The sequence below is a fragment of the Anolis sagrei genome, chromosome 5, assembly GCF_037176765.1.
Source record: "Anolis sagrei isolate rAnoSag1 chromosome 5, rAnoSag1.mat, whole genome shotgun sequence".
NCBI lineage: Eukaryota > Metazoa > Chordata > Lepidosauria > Squamata > Dactyloidae > Anolis > Anolis sagrei.
Window position 1 is genome coordinate 60,371,122 of NC_090025.1, and position 20,454 is coordinate 60,391,575.

General features: G+C 39.6%; 1 protein-coding gene across 3 annotated transcripts in view; it reads left to right on the plus strand.

Annotated features, from left to right (window-relative positions):
- GALNTL6 (polypeptide N-acetylgalactosaminyltransferase like 6) overlaps window positions 1–17,103 on the plus strand; it is a 616,387-nt gene extending 599,284 nt beyond the window's left edge. For all 3 annotated transcript variants that reach the window (XM_060778709.2, XM_060778710.2, XM_067468722.1), the window contains one exon: window positions 15,318–17,103. In XM_060778709.2, coding sequence (XP_060634692.1) covers window positions 15,318–15,488 — 171 coding nt within the window. In that variant the 3' untranslated portion in view covers window positions 15,489–17,103. The remainder of the gene's footprint in view (window positions 1–15,317) is intronic.
- The last annotated feature ends 3,351 nt before the right edge of the window (window positions 17,104–20,454 follow it).

Below are 20,454 nucleotides of genomic sequence, written 5' to 3' on the forward strand. Positions count from 1 at the left end.
ACATGTTCAACTGTAGTCCAAAACACTCTGATGATAAAAAAAAAATATTCTTCATTCCCATTCATTGATCTTTCTTCTTTGCCCTTGTGATGAATATACTATAATGTGCCTAGTCAATTGAATTAGGGTTGCCAGTTTGGGATTGTCCCAGGCCATGAGACATTTGGCCCCAAACCTAAGACATAATAGGGATAGCTCCTGGTGATGTCATTAAGTGCCATGCATTAAGTACCAACCACAATTGCTCACAGCTTGTTATTCAAACAAATCCATGCAGAAAGAACATATTTTCCTGTTTGGAAATCAAATCAGAAATCTTCATTTCTTCTTGCCAGAGCAAAAATGTGGGGGGGGGGGGAGGGGGGTATTCCCTCTCACATAGGCCCCTTCCAGACAGGGCCCAAACTGTGGACCCTTCCGGGCTTTTACCTGAGGCATCCAAACAATGCCTCAGGTAAAAGAGGATTAATTAATGACAAAGCAAGAAAACCCTACTTTGTCCCAAATTAATTAGATACCCCATTAGACCCATGCCTTCCTGACAGGCCCAGGTCTAATGGGGTATGGGTCCTGTGGGGCCAGACTCCCGGATAGTCCTGAGGATCAGTCCCATACCCATCTCACTTCTTCAGGCATCCAAAAGTCCAGAGAAGTGAGGAGGGTGCCCAACCCCTTCCCTACCCTCACCCACCAAAAGCCCTAAAAATTAGAGAAAACCTTACCAGGCATCCATGAGGTCTCTCTGGCAGGCCAGAAATGACACATGAGGAGGCAAGGGGTGAGGAGAAAAAAATGCTCCTGCCCCCCACCACTTTCTGGCACATCATTTCTACATGCCAGGAGACCTGTCGGAGAGGTCTCATGGCTGCTCAGTAAGTTTTCTCTTGTTTTAAGGGCTTTTTTTGGGGGGGGGGGAGTTCAGTGGCCCCATGCTCTCCTGGAATTTACTGGGAGGGCATGGGAACAACAATAGGAAAAGCCTGTTGTTTTGGGGTGAGCATGGGGATTTAAACTGGCTTCAAAATGAGTTGATTTAACCGACTCCAAAGCAGGTTTAAGTCCTGTCTGGAAGCACCTTTAGACAGAGTAAGAAATATTTAAATAAGCTTACCTGTTTCTAGCCAGATAGTGAATGCAAAGCAAAGCAGATGGTAAATCCTGAAATCACTTGAATTAGGAAGGAAGGAAGGAATTAATACTTCCTAAAAACACTTTGTTGCAGCAACAAATAAATTTATTTATTTATTGTATCAGGAGCAAAACAAACAGTTGTATTGTATTTTTAAAAATCACACAAAGTTTGAAAACTTGGCATTCTATTAAATGTCCTTTGACCAGTAGCTGGCCACTTGGAGTGCCTCTAGTGTTGTTATAATAAGGTCCTCCATTGTGCATGTGGCAGGGCTCAGACTTCATTGTAATAGGTGGTCTGTGGTTTGTTCCTCTCTATACTCGCATGCCATGGACTCCACTTTGTAGCCCCATTTCTTAAGGTTGGCTCTGCATCTCGTGGTGCCAGAGCGCAGTCTGTTCAGCGCCTCCCAAGTCGCCCAGTTTTCTGTATTCCCAGGAGGGAGTCTCTCATTTGGTATCAACCATTGATTGAGGTTCTGGGTTTTAGCCTGCCACTTTTGGACTCTCACTTGCTGAGGTGTTCCAGCGAGTGTCTCTGTAGATCTTAGAAAACTATTTCTCATTGGTGTTCAGGCTGATATCCGAACAGGAGATGGGCCAGAGAGGTCACTGTCTTTGTCCTTTCACTATTGGTTGCCACTTCCCGGCAGATGCCAGGTGGTGCAATACCAGTTAAACAGGGTAATTTCTCCAGTGGTGTAGGGTGCAGAAACCCCATGATAATGTGGCATGTCTCATTAAGAGCCACATCCACTGTTTTAGCATGGGCAACCAACCATAAACAAATAAATTAAGCCTTACATATTGTAACAAAGTGCTGCTCTCCTAGGTGAGCTGGAGATTTGCAGATTGGTCTTTCTACTTGCCAGGAGCTGGACACACCAGACCTGGTGAATTTCTGTCCTCATTTTGCACCTAGAGATGACTCACAAAAACTGTGAAATCAGGGCTAGGTCCTAATACACTAAGACCTCTGCAGCCTATGTATCCAGTCGATCACTGCTCTTCGAAATCCCACACTATGTCTTATCTTGCTGGGAGTAACTGCACACTGGTGGAACAATGGAGTACTAGGTGGGAATAATTACCATACAACACAGTAGAGGGAAAGCAAAGGATGCTGCTCACAGACATTTGTTTACACTGTCAATTGACCTCAGAGCTTAGGAAAGTTACACTTTGGGGCTACAACTCAGAGAATCCCCCCAATCAGCATGACATCTGACTGGGAATTGTAGTCTAAAACATACTTTCCCAAGCCCTAGTTGATTTTTTTGTAACAAAACTTTGTATCTCTTTGCCTTTCTTTTGCTTTTCCTGTATTGCCTCCTCCTCTCCCCTTTCACTCTTCTTATTGGAAAAGACAGGCCTGCTTTATGAAACACCAAAGGGTTCCTTTATTTTCCTCATGCCAAGCAAATCCTATGAAGGTTTCAAAGCATGAAGAGCAGAACTGTCAGTTCTCTCTTTTCTCCAAGCTGTCAGATGCCGACCCCTCTGTCAGATCACCAGGTCGATGCAAGAGTGATCCAAGTCCAAAGAGAGTAAGGCATACAGCAAGAACTGGTAGACAAAAATAAGAGTGTAGTAGACCTAAATACCCAGAAGACATCAGATCCTGTCTGATCTTGGGAGCTAAGAAGCATCAACCCTGGTTAATATTTAAATGGAAGACCACCAACAAACACAAGGAGCTACAGGCTATATTTCAGAGGACAGAACTGGCAAAACTACCTCTGAGCATTCGTTGCTTAAGAAAACCCAATTAAATTGATGGGGTCACCATAAGGTGAGACAGGCAATGTGAAGGCACATACACACAAAAGGCTACAGATGTCATGCAGGATCAATCATTCAAAGAGCTAAAGCCAGAATAAAGTAATATTGTATATTATATAGCATGTATATAAGGGAGGAGGAAGCACAAGGAAAAAAGCAGACGTTCGATGGAAGTTTTTCAGGAGTGTTTTAGTTGTGTATTCCTGTATGGCAGGGTATTGGGTTAGATGGCCCTTCCTGCTCTAAGATCCCATGAATCTGGAATAGATACAAGCAAAGCAGGATTGTCATAAAAGGATAAAGTCTGAGTCAGTACTCAAACCTAAGTAGAGTGTTGCTCTGCTAACGATCTTGCTGCTTCATCACATTAAAGCAGGCATGGACAAACTTCGGCCCTCTAGGTGTTTTGGACTTCAACTCCCATAATTCCTAACAGCCTACTGTATGATTTTAATAATTGGTTTTAAATTGTGATGTTTTAATGTTTGGTTTTAAATGTAAATATTTATTTTATTATATGTTATTGCATCAAATACTTTATTATATGTATATGCATCAAATTGTGGCTTACGTTGTAAGGCTGCTCAGAGTTCCCTTTAGGGTAGAGAAGGGTGGGATATAAATGATGTAAATAAATAAATAAAATGCCTGCACTAGAGCATGGATCCACTTTAAACCCAGTTGCTGTCTCCCTCCTGCAGAATTCTGGGATTTGTAGTTTAGTGAGGCCCAGGACTGCTCTAGCTGAGCGGGTTTAAAGCCCCTCCCTAGACTACAAGGCCCAGAATTCTTCACGAGGCAGCCACAGGATTTAAAGTGGATCCACGCTCTAGTGCACCAGTTTTCAAAGTGCTCCATCGAGCCCTTAGGGCTCTGCGAAGCAAACTGAGGGTCTTCACACTTCCCTCTTCTTTCTCCCCTCTCCTCCTCTTCTTCCAAGATTTCTTTCCTCTTTCCTGCTCCTTATGTTGGTCAAAAAGTTTGCGCATGCCTTTTTTTTCTTGTCAGGAGCGACTTGAGAAACTGCAAGTTGCTTCTGGTGTGAGAGAATTGGCTGTCTGCAAGGACATTGCCCAGGGGATGTCTGGATGTTTAGATGCTTTACCATCCTTGTGGGAGGCTTCTTTCATGTCCCAGCATGGGGAGCTGGATCTGACAGAGGGAGCTCATCCACACTCTCCCCAGATTCGAATCTCTGACCTGTCAGTCATAAGTCCTGTTGGCACAAGGGTTTAACCCATTGCGACACCGGGCCTATGCCTGATATATATACATTATATATTATATTATACTGTATTATATTATGCTATATTATAGTATAACATTTCTTGGGGCTCCACAAGAAACCTTTGCTTCAAAAAGGGCTCCACAACTGAAAAGGTTTGAGATCCTCTGATCTAGTGTGATGAGGTCTTTGGTCTACAATACTATAGTAGTAAATGTTGAAGTTTAGACATTGATCATGATGGTCCCATAAGCCTTGCCTGAAGAAGTGTTCTAAGTTGTCAGCAGTTATGTTGATGTATATCCGCAAATCAGTCCTAAATCAGACAATACCCCCATCCCCAGTTTCTGCTCAGCATCCACTGCTAGCAACAGTTAAAAGCAGGTTGCAATTACCCCATTCACCAGAGATCACTCATGGTGTGTGTTTGTGGAAATGCCAATCAGCTGCTTTGTGAAGAGGAACGGTCCCCTGTCACTACCAATGGCTGCTACAAAGTAGGTGAGGATTGGGGTACTTTCACAACTTCTATGTATTTCCCAAAGCAGCTATTACATAGGGATCGTGGCTATGAACTACAGGTTGAACATTTGTAATTGCCTTAATGAATTTATCATTACGTTTTGGGACTACAATTCCCACTGCTCACCAGCCAGTATGACTTTAGCCCATATTGTTTGGGAAACCTGGGAGTTATAGCCCAGAAATAAAATCTTCCAAACTGTATATAGATAACCAAGCAGGTAACATGCTGACAGCAGTGAACAAATATTCTAGGTACATATTACTTCTATTGTAAATCCATGGGAAGGGGTTGTAGTGATTCACTCTGGAAAGCCACCCTTAATTCTTGTTGAAGAAAAATATCATTCCCACTTTGGAAAACACTTTATGTTATCTTCTACAATTCAGAACCACATACTAGCTTTATGTTGATTTCAGCCTGATACTTCCTTTGGTGTTGCTTTTTTATTTGCCATTTAACTCGCACTGTGCAGTGCTATGATAAAGATTAAGCACCTAAGCTATCTTTTTTCCAGCACTAGGCCTATGAATATATCACATCGAAGGAAGCTTGGGAAATGTGTGAGTTATATCCAACTTGTTATACCTGGGACATAGAAAACTAATCATGCTTTAAGTCCTCTTGAAATTAAGTTATTTGGGGGCTCATTGATTTCAACTTACAGTGGCAGTGACTGAATATTTATATATATTATATAATAAATAAAATTCCCTCTCAAGTGACAAGCTCTTATTGCCTACATTTGTCAGCCTTGGAGACATTTCTGCCAAATGTATGGACCATTTGAGAATCACGGTATTCATGTGATATTTGAATAAATTTGTAATAGCCTACCGATCTCCTCTACTAAACATCCTACAATCTCTGTAAGTGACTAAAAATGTACCATCAGATTGAGATACTTTGCAAAATTTAGTTCTATGGAATTGATGAGGCCTCAAGTAGTAGATGGTGGTGAATAACAGTAGCTGTTTCCAAGTGTTCCTCCTGAACTTTTTGGAAATTCAGTTTTTTTTCTCCTCCCTCCCCCATGCTAGACTGCTACATGAGATTTGTTGAAGGACACTAACCCAATGCAGTAAATTTAATCAGATGCTTCAGCATGCATCCATGTACTGGGTATTTTAACTAATATAAGCCACTTTGAGTTCCCTTCAAGGGAGATAAAGAGGGGAATAATAATAATAATAATAATAATAATAATAATAATAATGGTAAAAGTTTCCCCTGACATTAAGTTTAGTTGTGTTTGACTGGGGAATGGTGCTCATCTCCATTTATAAGCTGAAGAGCCGGCATTGTCCATAGACACCTCCAAAATCATGTGGCTGGCATGACTACATGGAGCCCCGTTACCTTCCCGCAGAAGTGGTACCTATTAATATATTCACATTTGCATGTTTTTGAACAGCTAGGCTGACAGAAGCTGGGGCTAAAAGCGGGAGCTCACCCCGCTCTCTGGATTCGAACCACCACCCTTTCAGTCAGCAAGTTCAGCAGCTCAGTGGTTTAACCCGCTGAGCCACCAGGCATAATATAATAATATTAGAATAATATAATTCTCTTGATTTAGTTTGCAGCACCAGACTTGTGGATTCATGCTGAAATCTATGCATGTTCCAGCCAAAACCATGTTCTCAGCAATGGCAGCTCTGAAAAGTTACTAGGAGACTATAGACAGATGTAGATTCAATCTAGATTCATTCCCCAGTGCTCCCAGTGTCTTCAACATTTACCAAGCAAAGCATCATTATGAGAACTATGAAGGAGATAGTTTGAAAAAATAATTATTTTTATGTGCCTCCAAGTTGTTGATCAATTTATGGTGACCCCATGAATTTCATAGGGTTTTCTCAAGCAAGGACTGCTAAGAAGGTGTTTTGTCAGTTCCATCCTCTGAAGTATTGCCTGATATTCCTTGATCGCCTGATAGTGAAGTACAAACCAGACCTGATCTAAGTGTTTAACATTGAATAAGCTATTTGTTTAATAAAATAGCTTTTAAGCTATTTAGGCTCTTTTAAATATACCCTAACACATTCCTTTTTTACTAAATCTAGTTCCTTTTTATAATTTGCAAAAATACTCCCCTTAAGAGTGATGGGTAATTTGCACCTATACTTTTTTATAATTGCATTTTCATGGCACAGGTTGTTTAGTTGTTGGTCTTGTACTTGTTAACAATTAATGCCATTATATCCTTGTTATTATTCCACCCTCATAGATGCCTTATGGATACTATAATGTCTGAAATCCCATTGGTATCTTAAATACATCTAAGTTAGACATTTTGCCAAATGCCACTATTATTATTTTAGGGTTGGAGACTCAGATTTATATATGTAGTGCCATTGTGAAGTAAGTTGTGCATTCAGTTGCTCAATCAGCTGTGCATTCGGCTATGCAGTGTTGCCATTCAATACAAGAGATATTTACCATAATCAATGCATAACTGTGAAAGTTTCTGCAACACAACTCCAGTGTCAGATCTCTACCAATATGTTATTTTCAGGCCCTGGAACTGATCCAAGAATAGTCGCTAAGAATGCAGCCTGGGGATATAGCTCATGAAACTGGGAGTTCATACAGTTCTCCATCTGCAAAATATAACAGAGTGATCTGTGACAAATTATTTATTTCCAGAATAATTTCTTTTTCTAGATAATATAATTTTTATGGTGCAATGCTTTGGGCGCACAGTTGTAAAAGATACTTGGAACCTCATTTCACGGAGGGGGAGAAAGTGCGTCAACCCAAAGCGTTCAGTATGCAAGCCATCTTGAAAGAAGATGGGAGGCAAAACATCCCCATCACATGTGATGTGTTCCTTCCTGATTTCAAAGATTGAATGCACTTTCTACCTCATCAGGCAGGCAGTGCCTGTCTCCTCCCAATCCATGAGATGTTTTCCAACAAGTTGGAAATGGCAGACATGAAGATGAGGGACACTCCACACTACTTTATACATCACTATGAAAACTAAACGGAGTACAACATATGGGCACAGATTACCCATCCCATAGGAAAGAAGCTGTTTCTAATGCACCTAGAAATGGGCAAAGCCAATTCCACCCACTTTCAAAAAATAGTGGAAACCAGATTGTTGTCTGGCGGGAACCTATGGATTTCTTACAAAACAGAATGTGCGTCAAGGAATGAGACACACAAAGTCCCATGGGGAAATGCTTAAAAACACACATTCAAAAACCATCTGATGAGATTCAATAGCTGAAAAATTCCATGCAGCAAACTTTGGTAACTCTTTGTAGCCCTTGGCTTCCTTCTCCCAACTCCCCAAACTACCATTTTTCTAGCAATTGTCTCTTCTAGGAGCCAGTAAGAGTGGCAATTCAACTTCTCAATAGGTTGCAAGGCACTCCATTGCAAAGCACACACTTTTGAACATTAAGCTGTTATAGGCTGTATTTCAGAGGAAGGAACTGGCAAAACCACCTCTGAGCATTATTTGCCTAAGAAAACACTATTCATGGGGTCATCATAAATCAGCGGGTAATTTGAACACACACACAAAACACTTCAGCATCCCGGGGACAGGAAATTGGCTCCCAAACCACCCACATTTGCCAAATCCTGGCCAAAACTAAAACTATCTAGATACAGTAGGTTGTTTATTTGTAATTCCGTCAAGCATTGCATTCACATATCTTCCTCTAGCACATCAAGCTTTCTTGAAATAAACAGGTAGCATGGAGCGGCTCCTGGAAAATCACATCTTCAGCTTCCTTACGAAGACTCTCACTATGAATGTAAGTTTCTAATAGTGTGTTTTATCATACGGACATTTAGTCTTCCCGAGACTGTACTGAGACTACCACTCATTTCACTGAAATGACTGCTTCTGACAGGTGATAATGACTTTCATTGGCTATTGACCTTGGCTCTAGTTAAAGCAATAGCCTAAAAGAAGGGAAAGGAACCATGTCTCATTATCATTCACCTAACATACCTGTAAGTCCATTATATTATGAGAAAGGGTGTCCTTCTAAAATCATATTTCTTTTCGTTGACAAAGCATATGACGTTAGGATGTTCTAGGTTTTTCAGGCTGTATGGCCATGCTCTAGAAGCATTCTCTCCTGACATTTTGCCTGCATCTATGGTAGGCATCCTCAGAGGTTTGGAAAGTTACATGCCATTTCTTGAAAAAGAAAATAACACAGGAAAACGAGAGAGAGAAACTGTTGGATTGAATTATATTCTCAAATTCCAATCCATTAACTAAGGTACAAATGAAGACAATGGCTGTATGGTGCACTACATATTTAATACAAGAGTCATAGAATCATAGAGTTGGAAGAGACCTCATGAGCCATCCAGTCCAACCCCCTGCCAAGAAGCAGGGAAATCCCATTCAAAGCAGTAGTACTTGCTACTGTGCATATAACAAAAGGAAGCTTCTCAGAGAGAGCTTTGAACTCTTGGAAACTGGATTTTGGCTGTTGCTTTCATATATCAACATTACAGTAAAGATCTAAAAGACCTGTATCACCTTGCACAGCTATTTGAAATGTTAGGACTTGTGTCATGATGTTGATCTTTTGGATCCTGTTACTTTCTATCCCACTCTCACGACTCTGAAAATATGCTTCATAGCCGATGCTTTAATGCCACTCATTAATGCATATGGTTTATATCCACAAAAATTAAAGGGGAAAAATAAAAACCAATTAATCTTAAAGGTGCTGCCAAACCCCCCCCCCCCCCTTTTCCTTCTTCCTTTTTATGCTGCAAGAGACTAGCACGCCTTCTTCTTTGAAAACTATCACAAAAGTCACAGTATAGTGCTAATCTAAATGGAGTTTTGCAAACAAGAAGAAGGAAAAGGAGGACTGTAGCATATTTATCAAAATCACCTTGCAGCTGCCTTATTTTAATAGAAATATTCAGAAAGAAATATGTAACATTCACATACTAATTTTGTGAAATGAAATTGCCTCACTCTTGTTCTGTTGGTTTCTCAGTCATTGGAAACTGTCTATTTAAATAGAAGTTTTAGCTGTGCTTTATAAACATATATCTCCTATCCACAATTCCAGGCAGTCATTTTTGCTATAAATAAGGTTTTGGAAAGGCATGACCTTTTAGAGATCATAATATTTTGGAAAACCAGAATCTGCATAAACTTTTGGAGGAAAATGGCATTCACAAGTATTTGAAAATTATAACCTTTTGGAAAAGTATGATCTTTCAGAGAAGAGCCAAAAAACTCATTTGAGTAAAACCTTTATTTTCCCCCAGTGGTATATAACCACAAGTATGTATGCAAGGCAATTTAGTTTACAGTTGTTAGACTAATAACCTGGTTGTCTCTGATCTGTTAGGAACAGAGATTATGCCAATGCACAAAATATAGCAGTTCTTCAGAAGTGTTCTTTCAGTGCCCAAAAAATCTATTCTCCCATAAAATATCTTGTTTCTATATCATGCTCTCAAGAGACAAAAAAGTAGACTTTGTTAAAAGTAACATACTTGGTTTACTCACAACCTTCATGTATTCAGCATACAGGTACATAACTTGTCAATCCAGTTACAGATAGGATTTGAAGTAGTTTCTCTGTGCAGATAACACAGGGCATCTTTCTTATAATCAACATCAACATGAGTTTTCTCTTAACTAATAGTGTCTCAGTGTTCTAAAATGGGAGTCTGAGATCAAAGCAGTCCCAGATCTGATCATGTGGTCTGCAGCTCTGTGCACAACCTCATGAAACATAGAGCAATGGGAAAGCTGCATACCAAAACATACATAAACAATACAGTAAGCAAACAGAACCATATACAAACAAATTACTAGTCGAGTCTTGAAGAAGGTTGCTATTTCCAACATACGGCACTGTACTTCACCCATAACCAACTAATTTTCCCATTTTCCTTTCCAAACTAGCATAACATTCTGTATGCTAGAATATGCTGTGTCATCAACAAGTGCTCAGTGTTAACTCTACACCCAATGAGTATGGACAGTATGCCCTTGGTAATTCCTGGAGTTTGGTTCCCTGGAGACCCCATGGATACCAAAATCCAGAGATGATGGTGATGATGATGATGATTATTATTATTACTACTACTACTATCATTATATTTATTTATACCCCACTTTATTTCTCCAAAGGGAACTCAAAGCGGCTTGATATAGTTCTACTATGTACAATGTCATCATAAATTGGCATCCCTATATAAAATGGCAAAATCAAGATTTCTTTTTTAGATTTTAAAAATGTTCAAATAGTGGGTTGTTGAATTAATTGATACAGAATTCATGGACATTGGCGGGGAGGGAATTATATACTGATTTTTTTCTGTATTCCTGCAAACTTGGGGTCCCTTAAGTGGGCATCTCCCTCCCTCTTGATGAGCCCAATTTAAATCTAATTCTTTTGACACTCACTACTTAAATTCACTTTGAGAAGTTAGAATTTTGGTTCTCTGTGATACTCAACCAGAGAGTTCTGCCGGTCCATTTCCACTTGGGCTTTCCTTCCACTTCCATTTACAACTTCAAATTTGATATCCTGTTTAGCTGTGGGATGTACCCAGAATTCTCAGGAGTCGGGGTGGTGGTATTATGCAAGGAGATGCTGAATATCTCTTTCCACAATGACCCAAATATTCACACACAGCTATAATAGGAGGTTAGACTTTCGTGTATCGCTAACACAAACCCAATATATGGTTTTATGTCATCAAACTGTTAAATGCCGGTGACTTGAGTAATGTTGCTTAAATTCATTATTTTCAAGTAGTATTTTACTAATTGTTTTTAATGAACTGGTGTGTTACTAATGTATTTGTAGTGAATGTGTTATTAAGAAGTAATACTATCAGTTAATATTATAATTCCACTAACACCCAGTTAATAATAACGAATTAATTCATGGATTAACATTCATGAATTTTCTCCATCACTTATGTTCCCCACACTTCAATCTTTGCTGAACCTAAATTGCTAGAGTCTAGCTTGTGAAAATCAATGTACTTTAACATGAACTGCAGCATTGGTCTCAAAAGGACATGTACTGTTGTGTAGAGAAAGAGCACTTTATAGAAATTTGGGTGTTGGACGAAGAACATGGGAAATGAGGTCATGAAAACCTATTGGGCGAGCTTGGACAAATCCTGTTCTGACCTGATTAAAATACTGTACCTAGATTTCCTTGGCAGGGGGCAGCGAGTGTTTAAGTGCCCAGGAAAAGTCAAATGGAGGAAACTGAACTTCACTAATTTCTTACAAAATAACTTGGTTGAAATCAATAGTTTTTTAATAGAAGCAGTGTAACTAAATGTAAGGTGTAGTTCATCCATAAACAAGCATCATTAGACTTGTTTGACTAACAGAGTCCTCATACATCAAATTTCACAAAGACTTCCTCAAACACAGTCCTTCTCAGTGGAGTCCATTAACAATTTCCGTTGTGAATCATCAAGCATTGTGCAGCTTTTAATTCCTAAAATGTCTGTAGACAGTTATGTACAGTAGCTGCATGGGAGTGTATATATAGGAGAAATGAATGGGAAAATTAAGAAAAAATATTTTAAATGGATTTTTCAATCTAGAAATTGAAAGGTGTCTGTGTAAATTAGGAATCAAATATTCCCCCATCACTATGCTGCATGTGCTCTGTTTCAACTGTTTTATTGTTGTTATTCATATTCATATTAATTTACTGACACAAAAACAAAGTATGTCACAGCAAATGTGATATATATGCTGGATTTTGTATCACAAAATCACAAGTAGAATATTTCCCAAGTGTCTAGGACTGTGTGATGTATTTTCAAATGATGTGCACAGATTCAAGTAAGGTGGCATTTTGCAGTTGACAGATTGCGATTTTGTCAATGTTTATTGTTTCCAAATGGCGGCTGAGATATTTTGGCACGGTATCCAGTGTGCCAATTACCACAGGGACCACCTGTACTGGTTTATGCCAGATCCTTTGAAGTTTGATTTTGAGGGGTTTTTTCCTGTTGTTTTTCCTCAATGTGACTGTCACCTGGTATGGTGACATGAATAATCCAAACTTGTTTCTTTTCCACAATCGTGATGTCTGGTGTATTGTGTTCCAAAACTTTGTCAGTTTGGATTTGAAAGTCCCACAGTATTTTTGCATGTTCATTTTCCACTACATCTTCAGGTTTATGATCCCACCAGTTCTTCACTACTGGTAGGTGATACTTGTGAAGTTCTAATTAATCATTTGGGCCACAGAGTTGTGCCTCTGTTTGTAGTTTGTCTGTGCGATTTTCTTGCAGTAGCTGAGGATATGATGAATGGTTTCATCAGCTTCCTTGCACAGTCTTTCCCATCACAATAGATCAGCACTGCTGGTTTGGATCCCGTCACCATAACACATCTCCTTTGCAGACCACGAAGCAAGATTCCACCCAATATGAAAAGAACATAGCAAGCAAAAGCAGATGGTGGTGGTGGTGATGCTCTTCTCCCTAGAGAGTTACCTTATACAGAATCATAGTTATAAAGTTATTTTATTTGACTACAGCTCTCAGAGCCTCACAGTCTGCACTAGGAATATGTTGTATAGTAGTTCAAAAGGTGATTGTTCCAGTCTCTGGGCCAATTTGTCATTTTCATTAGCTTTCCAAAAGAAAGTTGCTTTACTATCCTGAAAGAATTCAGAGTCATCAGGAGGCTGTTGTACTTTCTTGGTCTTCTGAAGCACTTCATTCTTGGCCTTGAAGGCATGTAATGGCAAATGGGATGCTAATATGAGAAGCTACTGAATATATTGTAGTTTTATTGCAAAGTGAAAACAGATATTCTCTGAGAGTGTTTCCACATTACCACATTGTTTGTTTCTTTGTTTTCCTTTTTCTGGACCATACGATGTTTGAAGTTCAAAACAATCTGCATAATTTTCCACACATACCAATTTTATTGAAATTTTTCTGACAGTCACTCAGACCACATTTGGAAACTTTGAGCTCCTGTTAAAAAGCAGCCTTATATTATATCACAACAGTGGTTCATCAGGTGTATTATCATATATAGCAGATATATATGAAGATATATAAAGCAGCCCCATTGGCTTCCAATTTGCTTCCGGGTCCAATTCAAAATGCAGGTTATTACCTACAAAGCCCTATACAGCTCAGGTCCTGCCTATTTACATGACTGCATCTCTTCCTATGAACCTGTCCAGACTTCAAGATCAGCTGGGAGACCCTCTTCTCAATCCCACCTCCCTCATAGCTGTTACACTTAAGTTGCTCTTTATGTGGGGTTATCTTGGGTTTTTATATTTGTATTTACTGTTATTGAGGCATTGAATATTTGCCTTTTTGTTTGTTGGAATCCACCCTGAGTCCCCCAGGGGAGATAGGGCGGAATATAAAGAAATTATTATTATTATTATTATTATTATTATTATTATTATTATTATTGTGAATGTGCAATCCTTCAGACATTGTTGGGCTGCAATTCCCATCATCCATTGCCAGCACAGACAATGGTGAGGGATGCTATGTGTTGTATTCCCACAAAATCCGTATGACTGCAAATCACCTACCCTAATCCATACTGACTCGTAGCAGTTCTCAAAGCTTTAGACAGAAGTATTTTCATCACCTGTCCAAAAATGTCAGGGTCTAATCTGAGAATTTTGTACATGAAGTATGTGTGGTGTTCCCCTTCTATACTGATTTAATTATGTAAACATTTGTTTGCCATGAACATTGTGAAAAAGGAGTATAACCCAATCCAGCATAAAGATGCTTCTAATTCCAAGTGTATCGTACACCTATAACAGTTTAATTTTCTCATTGTAATGCCATTGCTCTCACTTTTTTTACTAAGAAAGGAAGAAGAATCTTTCTGGAAACACAAGAAGTACAACAACATCTGGACCCCCTGCACATTTCTATCAAGGAGACATTTCAAATCCTGAAAAAATTACAATTTATGGCTACATTTCCCCAAAATGTTACAGTGTGGTTGGCTTGGCTATAGCATTTGGACACTTCCCACATGGTACAACACAGCCAGAGGTTTATGGGAGCTGTAGTGCAAACGTTACTGAAGTAGTATTATTTAACAATAAATGCCTCATCAGAAACACCAAGAGAAGTGGTGCCCTGATGCTGGCAGAATGAGATCTGTACATCTTGTCTTTTATGTCACTGACTGTATTCTTCAGTGTGTGTGTGTGTTTTTTCATGTCAGGAATGCCTTGAGAAACTATAAGTCACTTCTGGTGTGAGAGAATTGGCTCTTTGCAAAGACGTTGCCCAGGAGACACCAGGATGTTTGATGTTTTACTATCCTGTGGCAGGCTTCTCTCATGTCCCTGCAAGCTAGAGCTGAGATGGGAGCTCACCCCGCTCCCTGGATTTGAACTGCCAAACTGTTGGTCAGCAGTCCTGCTAGCACAAGGGTTTAACCCACTGCATCAATGGGGCCTCCTAATGTTAAAATATAAGTGTTTTTTTTTACTCCAGGCAGCCACTGAAAATCAAATGGGAGCAGTCCCACTCATATCCTTTTAAGTTTTTCAGTACTGGACAGAAGCTTTCAAATGATTGACTCAGGTTGTGTTACTCTGTGCTTTGAAACACACTGTCATTTTAATCAGTTGGCATTTGCCTCTTAATGCTTTTTTGTTCTCATTCCCACAGGACAAAACTTTGTTCCATCCGGTGAGCAGCAGCTGCATCGATTGCAACCCGGCAGAGAAGAAGATTTTCATGAACAGATGTGATCCTTTATCTGAAACTCAACAGTGGATTTTTGAGCATATTAATATGACTGTTTTAGAAAAATTTAACAGCAAGAAAAACAGCTCTTAGGGAGAAGAAAACAGACTGTTCTGTACAGATTGCAACCAACATTTTGGCCAGCATCTGGGTCAAAAAGAGTCAGAAGTTTCCGAAAGCCAGGAAATCTGTTCTGAAGATTAAGTAAATGCCAAGGAAGAAGCCAAATGGGCTGTCATTGCGGATGGACCATATCTGAAGAACTTGGCTAAGAACCTCGCCAGCTGCTGCTGAGGCCTTCTAGCTGACAATTTCCCTTGCTGGTCAAGGGGAAACTTTATTTAAAAAAAGAAATGTTTCCAAACACTCTGTGTTAATAAAGTTAAACAAAGTTTTAGAGTTTCTCAGGTCAAACCCTGCTATAGTGAGTAGCTGCTATGAATAGTTGCTGTTACTTATGGGGGATATAAGGAGTGCATGAGCGCTATCGGAATCGTCATCCGCCACAGGTATAGAACTAGCAACATTTATGGGATGCCATTGCAATCCCAGAATTGTGAAGAAGAGGTGCCATTTCATTCCCTTGATGGAAGTTAGGTTCAGGACAGTTCTTTGAATAAAGGGTCATAAGAGATCATGTTAGGAAACCTCCCTACTCCGTTCCCGTCGCTGATCAAATGGGAATGGTTGGGGTGGGGGGAAATGTAAGAGTTATTTTAGAGTTACATTTTGAATGAAGCATGAAAATGACTGTAAGGCATCACACTCGTATTTTTCTTCTGCAGTTGAAGAAACAATAATTCCCATCAAAGTGATTAAATAAAATGTCCATTCCACGTTGAAGTGCTACCGAGCAACCATCCATAGTCATTCATATCTATCCAACCATCCTTGGAGGAATGAGCCAAAAAGAACCTGACTCAATGGCTACATCCTTATTCATTGGTAACAAGGGAATATGTTATTTATAAAAGCAGCACAATGCAAGATTTGCAGAAACGATTTCCTCTCGGAAGTCTACATTTCTTTCCTGGCACCTTTTATTAAAAGACTTATAAGTAGATTTAGATCAATACATTCAGCAACAGAAGAGATATAATGAGTCTGACAAGATGGGCTTATGGCCAACGAAGGATGGGGATGCTGCTCTGAGCTAAAGAAGGCTGGCACTATCAGCATTAACCAGGAGCTGCAAGGATGGTAACAAAAAGCAAAATATGCAGCAACTGTTCAGGAGTTTCTATGACATTAGCTGGGCATTCTGTAGAGTAGGAACTGAAATGGTAAGCCACTGCTGAAAGTTTTGGTAGTGTTATAAAGGCCAAAAAAGGGGGGTTAACATATAACTGTCTTCAACTTTTCTGTATTCAGGTTGTGCACATCCTAACTGCACTCTTCCGGTCTTTTCCAATGATTGTTTAAAGGTAATTCTTTCCTCAAACCAGCCTATTTTCCAGAACTATGTTTTATAATCAGTAGAATCCCATGGTGCATTTCCTGCTGGACTATATCATTGTAACCTATTGGTGAGGAAGCATGACGCTTGAATACGCCCTGATATCAGTGCAAAGTTAGACCAGGAGATAGAAGGAATGAAACCTACACTTTTGGGGCTGATGTTCATTTTGTTTCCTATCCAGGGAACATTTTATGTTTGTAAGAATTCATATCTACAGTCTCAATAATGAAGAATGATTATATCAAATCATTTCTGGCTATGTTGTCTAACACTGTCTTTTGAAACATGGGTGAGTTTATTGTGCAGACAAGTATTTAGATCTGCAAACTCAATTGATACAGAACAGTTACACCATGTGATATTTGTTTTCCGTGACTGCATGTTTTGTTTAAGCATGTTAATGAAGATTTGGATTTATACTTGTAGATGTGGTAGGAAATAGAAAGTGTGGGTTATAACACAGTAAAATACACTTGTGAAACTGGCTTTACAGCCAGGTGAAATGCAAAGGTGGAAGAGAGCAATGGTACCATTATCAAGCCACTTTTGAGTAGTTCCAGTTCAAGATGGAATATTATGGTCATGAAAGTTCTTAAAAATCAGAAGAGCCTTCATAATCTAAACACTGGTTTAAATTATTTGGCAATCTCTTTTTCTGCCTTGGCAGAGACAAATAAGCAGTCAACTATTCTAAAATTAAATCCATGCATCGATCAATTGTACTCGAATTCCAAAGCTGAAAGTTGAGCAAACCAAGTGTTCATATATTGCATTTGACTGATAAGTGAAATGTCATTTTCACTTTTCAATATGTCATGTAACAAATTAATTCTGAGCATCTGTTCATATTTTTTACTTTTATAATGCAGTGGAATGAAAATTTGTTTTGTATTGGTTTCTTAGCCATGTACTGTAGGGATGACTGTACCTATCTATAGAGCAGTAGTGTTATTGTTCTATAACCTGATCAAATTTTGCATGCAGTGTAGGATATATGAATTCCCAGGTTGCAAAGACAGAGCTACAGTGTTCCCTTCGCTAACCGCGGACTTGCTGTTTTGCGGCTTTTCAAAAAATTAATTTAAAATACAAGTAGCAAGGGAACACTGTATATAACAGACTTGAGTTGCAGAGTTACACACAGACTTCTTCCTCCGCGGCTGAAGAGGGCTGCCAAGGCAGCTTCCACTGGGGCCAGAGAGGGCCACCAAGGCAACTTCCGCCGGAGCTTCTTCCTGGTCGCTCTTCTTCAGATGACCGAGTGAGAGTTCCATGCCAGTGGGGAAGCAGGAGGGGGGGGAGGGAATGGTGGCTCCAGCAAGGGGAGAGGGGAGGGAGGGAGGGGGAGAGGAGAGAAGAGGAAGAGAGGGAGAGAGGAGGAGGAGGAGAGAGAGGAGGAGGAGGAGGAGAGAGGAGTAGGCAGAGCTATACTGTACATATACAGTATAGCGTCCCTACATCACAGTTTTTCAGTTATCGTGTGGGTTCCAGGAACCAAACCCCGCGATAGGTGAAGGAACACTGTATATGTGCCAAGTGGCCTGCCTTAAACTAGTATGCTGCCCTCAGTGATGCTCAAAGTCATTGTCCAATCAGCAGTGTTGAATTAAAATTCAACTGTCAATCCAGTTAACCTCTGTACATAGAACTGTATTGTAAGGAGTGTCATTTTGTCCTAAGCCTCAGGCAGCAAACATATCTTGGACCGGTTGGGATCGTCACTCACTAGAACATTGGAGGAGGGTCACATGATGGTTATGACATTCAGGTGTGTGTGCTAGAATATAAACATCTTATGTGTTCTTCTCTGAGTTGGATGACCTATTTCACCATGAAAATGTTTTATTTCAAATCACCAATGAGATGAGTCAGGCTGCTGTTCAATACACACGATACTTACAGCAAGTCCAATGGCAGCTAAATAGTTTCACTCGGTGCAGAATTGATAAACCAAGCCTGCAACTTGCATAGCACTAGACTAAGATTTTGTGCAAAACTTTGAAATAGTATGGGTTTTAAGAGCAGTATAGAAGCTAAACTCTTGTTTTAAAAGCATCTTAGATACTCTCACTCTTCCTTAAACAAGGGTAATACTAACAGCAACATTAGAAATCTGGGATATGAATCATAGCATCTACTCTTCTATGAGGGAAATGAGTAGATCTTCAGCTTGCACACTGCATGAAGAACTGGTAGCAGGGAAATGTTGAAGAATATAATTATTAGGAAAAGTCAAAATATTGAGATGTATTGTCATTCTAATGCTTAGTAAATTACAAGATAGCAATCAGAGTGAGAAACAAAATGTGCATTAGCCTTCATAATTTGTCGACATTTCCTTTAAACCAGATGTTGGCAGCATAGGTTGAAAGATGGGGCCCTAGTTGTTTCTGAAGGTTTTTAATGTCAATGTCAATAGAAGCATTCTGCCAAAATGTACTGGTGCCATCAAAAATGACATCTTTCTTCCTTCTTCTTCTGGAGAACAGACCCTGCCATGGTCTTTTCAGGGCAGTCTTGAACTTGCTGGCAACACAAAGAACTGTTCTTTGTTTTTTATCATCATCATCATCATTTGCACATTGAGAGCTGAATTTCAGTGGTGGTTGCTTCAGAAATTGCAAGAACCTTAGAAGAAGTGCAGCTCCTTGTGGTTAGGGGTTAGGAATAAATGCCATCTCCAACTAATTCCTAGAAGGCATCCAACATGGCTAAAAAAGCAATTGAGGATTTTCTTTCTGCCGTTCGCTGAGCAAAACCACGTTGTCCTATGTCCTGTCCCTTCCCCAACAGCTCTCAAACCCTAGAAGGGACTCAGTTCAGGAGAAGACAACTGAAAGTGCAGTCACAAATGGAGTGCAACCATCTTTTCTTCCTCTCAAAGCCCAGAGTAGCAGTCTCATCTGAATAATCAACACCCTCTCCTCCCAACCAAAAGACCATAACAGTGATTGTGTTTGGGAGTGGGAGGTGAATCTACTTCTAAAGAGTACAGAATACCTCACTTACCTTGTCCAGAAAAGTACACACATAAGGATGACACGAAGAAGAATCCAATCACTGGAAGATACCCACTAGGCATGGGCAATCCATGGTTCTAAATGGTTCTAAACTACTTACAAAAATAGGGAGTGCTGGTGTTTTGCTTCTACAGTGTTGCTAAGGTTCTGGTGGTGAAACTTTCAGAACTCTAACAAAACTTTCAAAACTTTCATTATTATTTCGTGATTGGCAATTTTTATGACAGAACCAATTAGGAACTGCCATTTATAATGAAATTTTGAAAGTTTTGTTAGAGTTCTGAAATTTTCACCACCAGAACTTTAGCAACACTGTAGAAGCAAAGCACCAGCACCCCCTAGTTTTGGAAGTACTTTGGAACTACTTAGAACCATGGATGGCCCATGCCTAATACTCATCACTGCTTTAAACTTGCATTTTCCGTTTTGGACATACCAGCCAGTGTCCAATGCAGTGTTTGCCATGCTTAGGACTACTAAAGTCAAGGGAATTTAGCAAGCCTAATATGATACACTTTCTGTTATGAGAACTGTTTAAAATATCTAATGAACTTTTAAAATCTGTAATGTTTTATAAAAC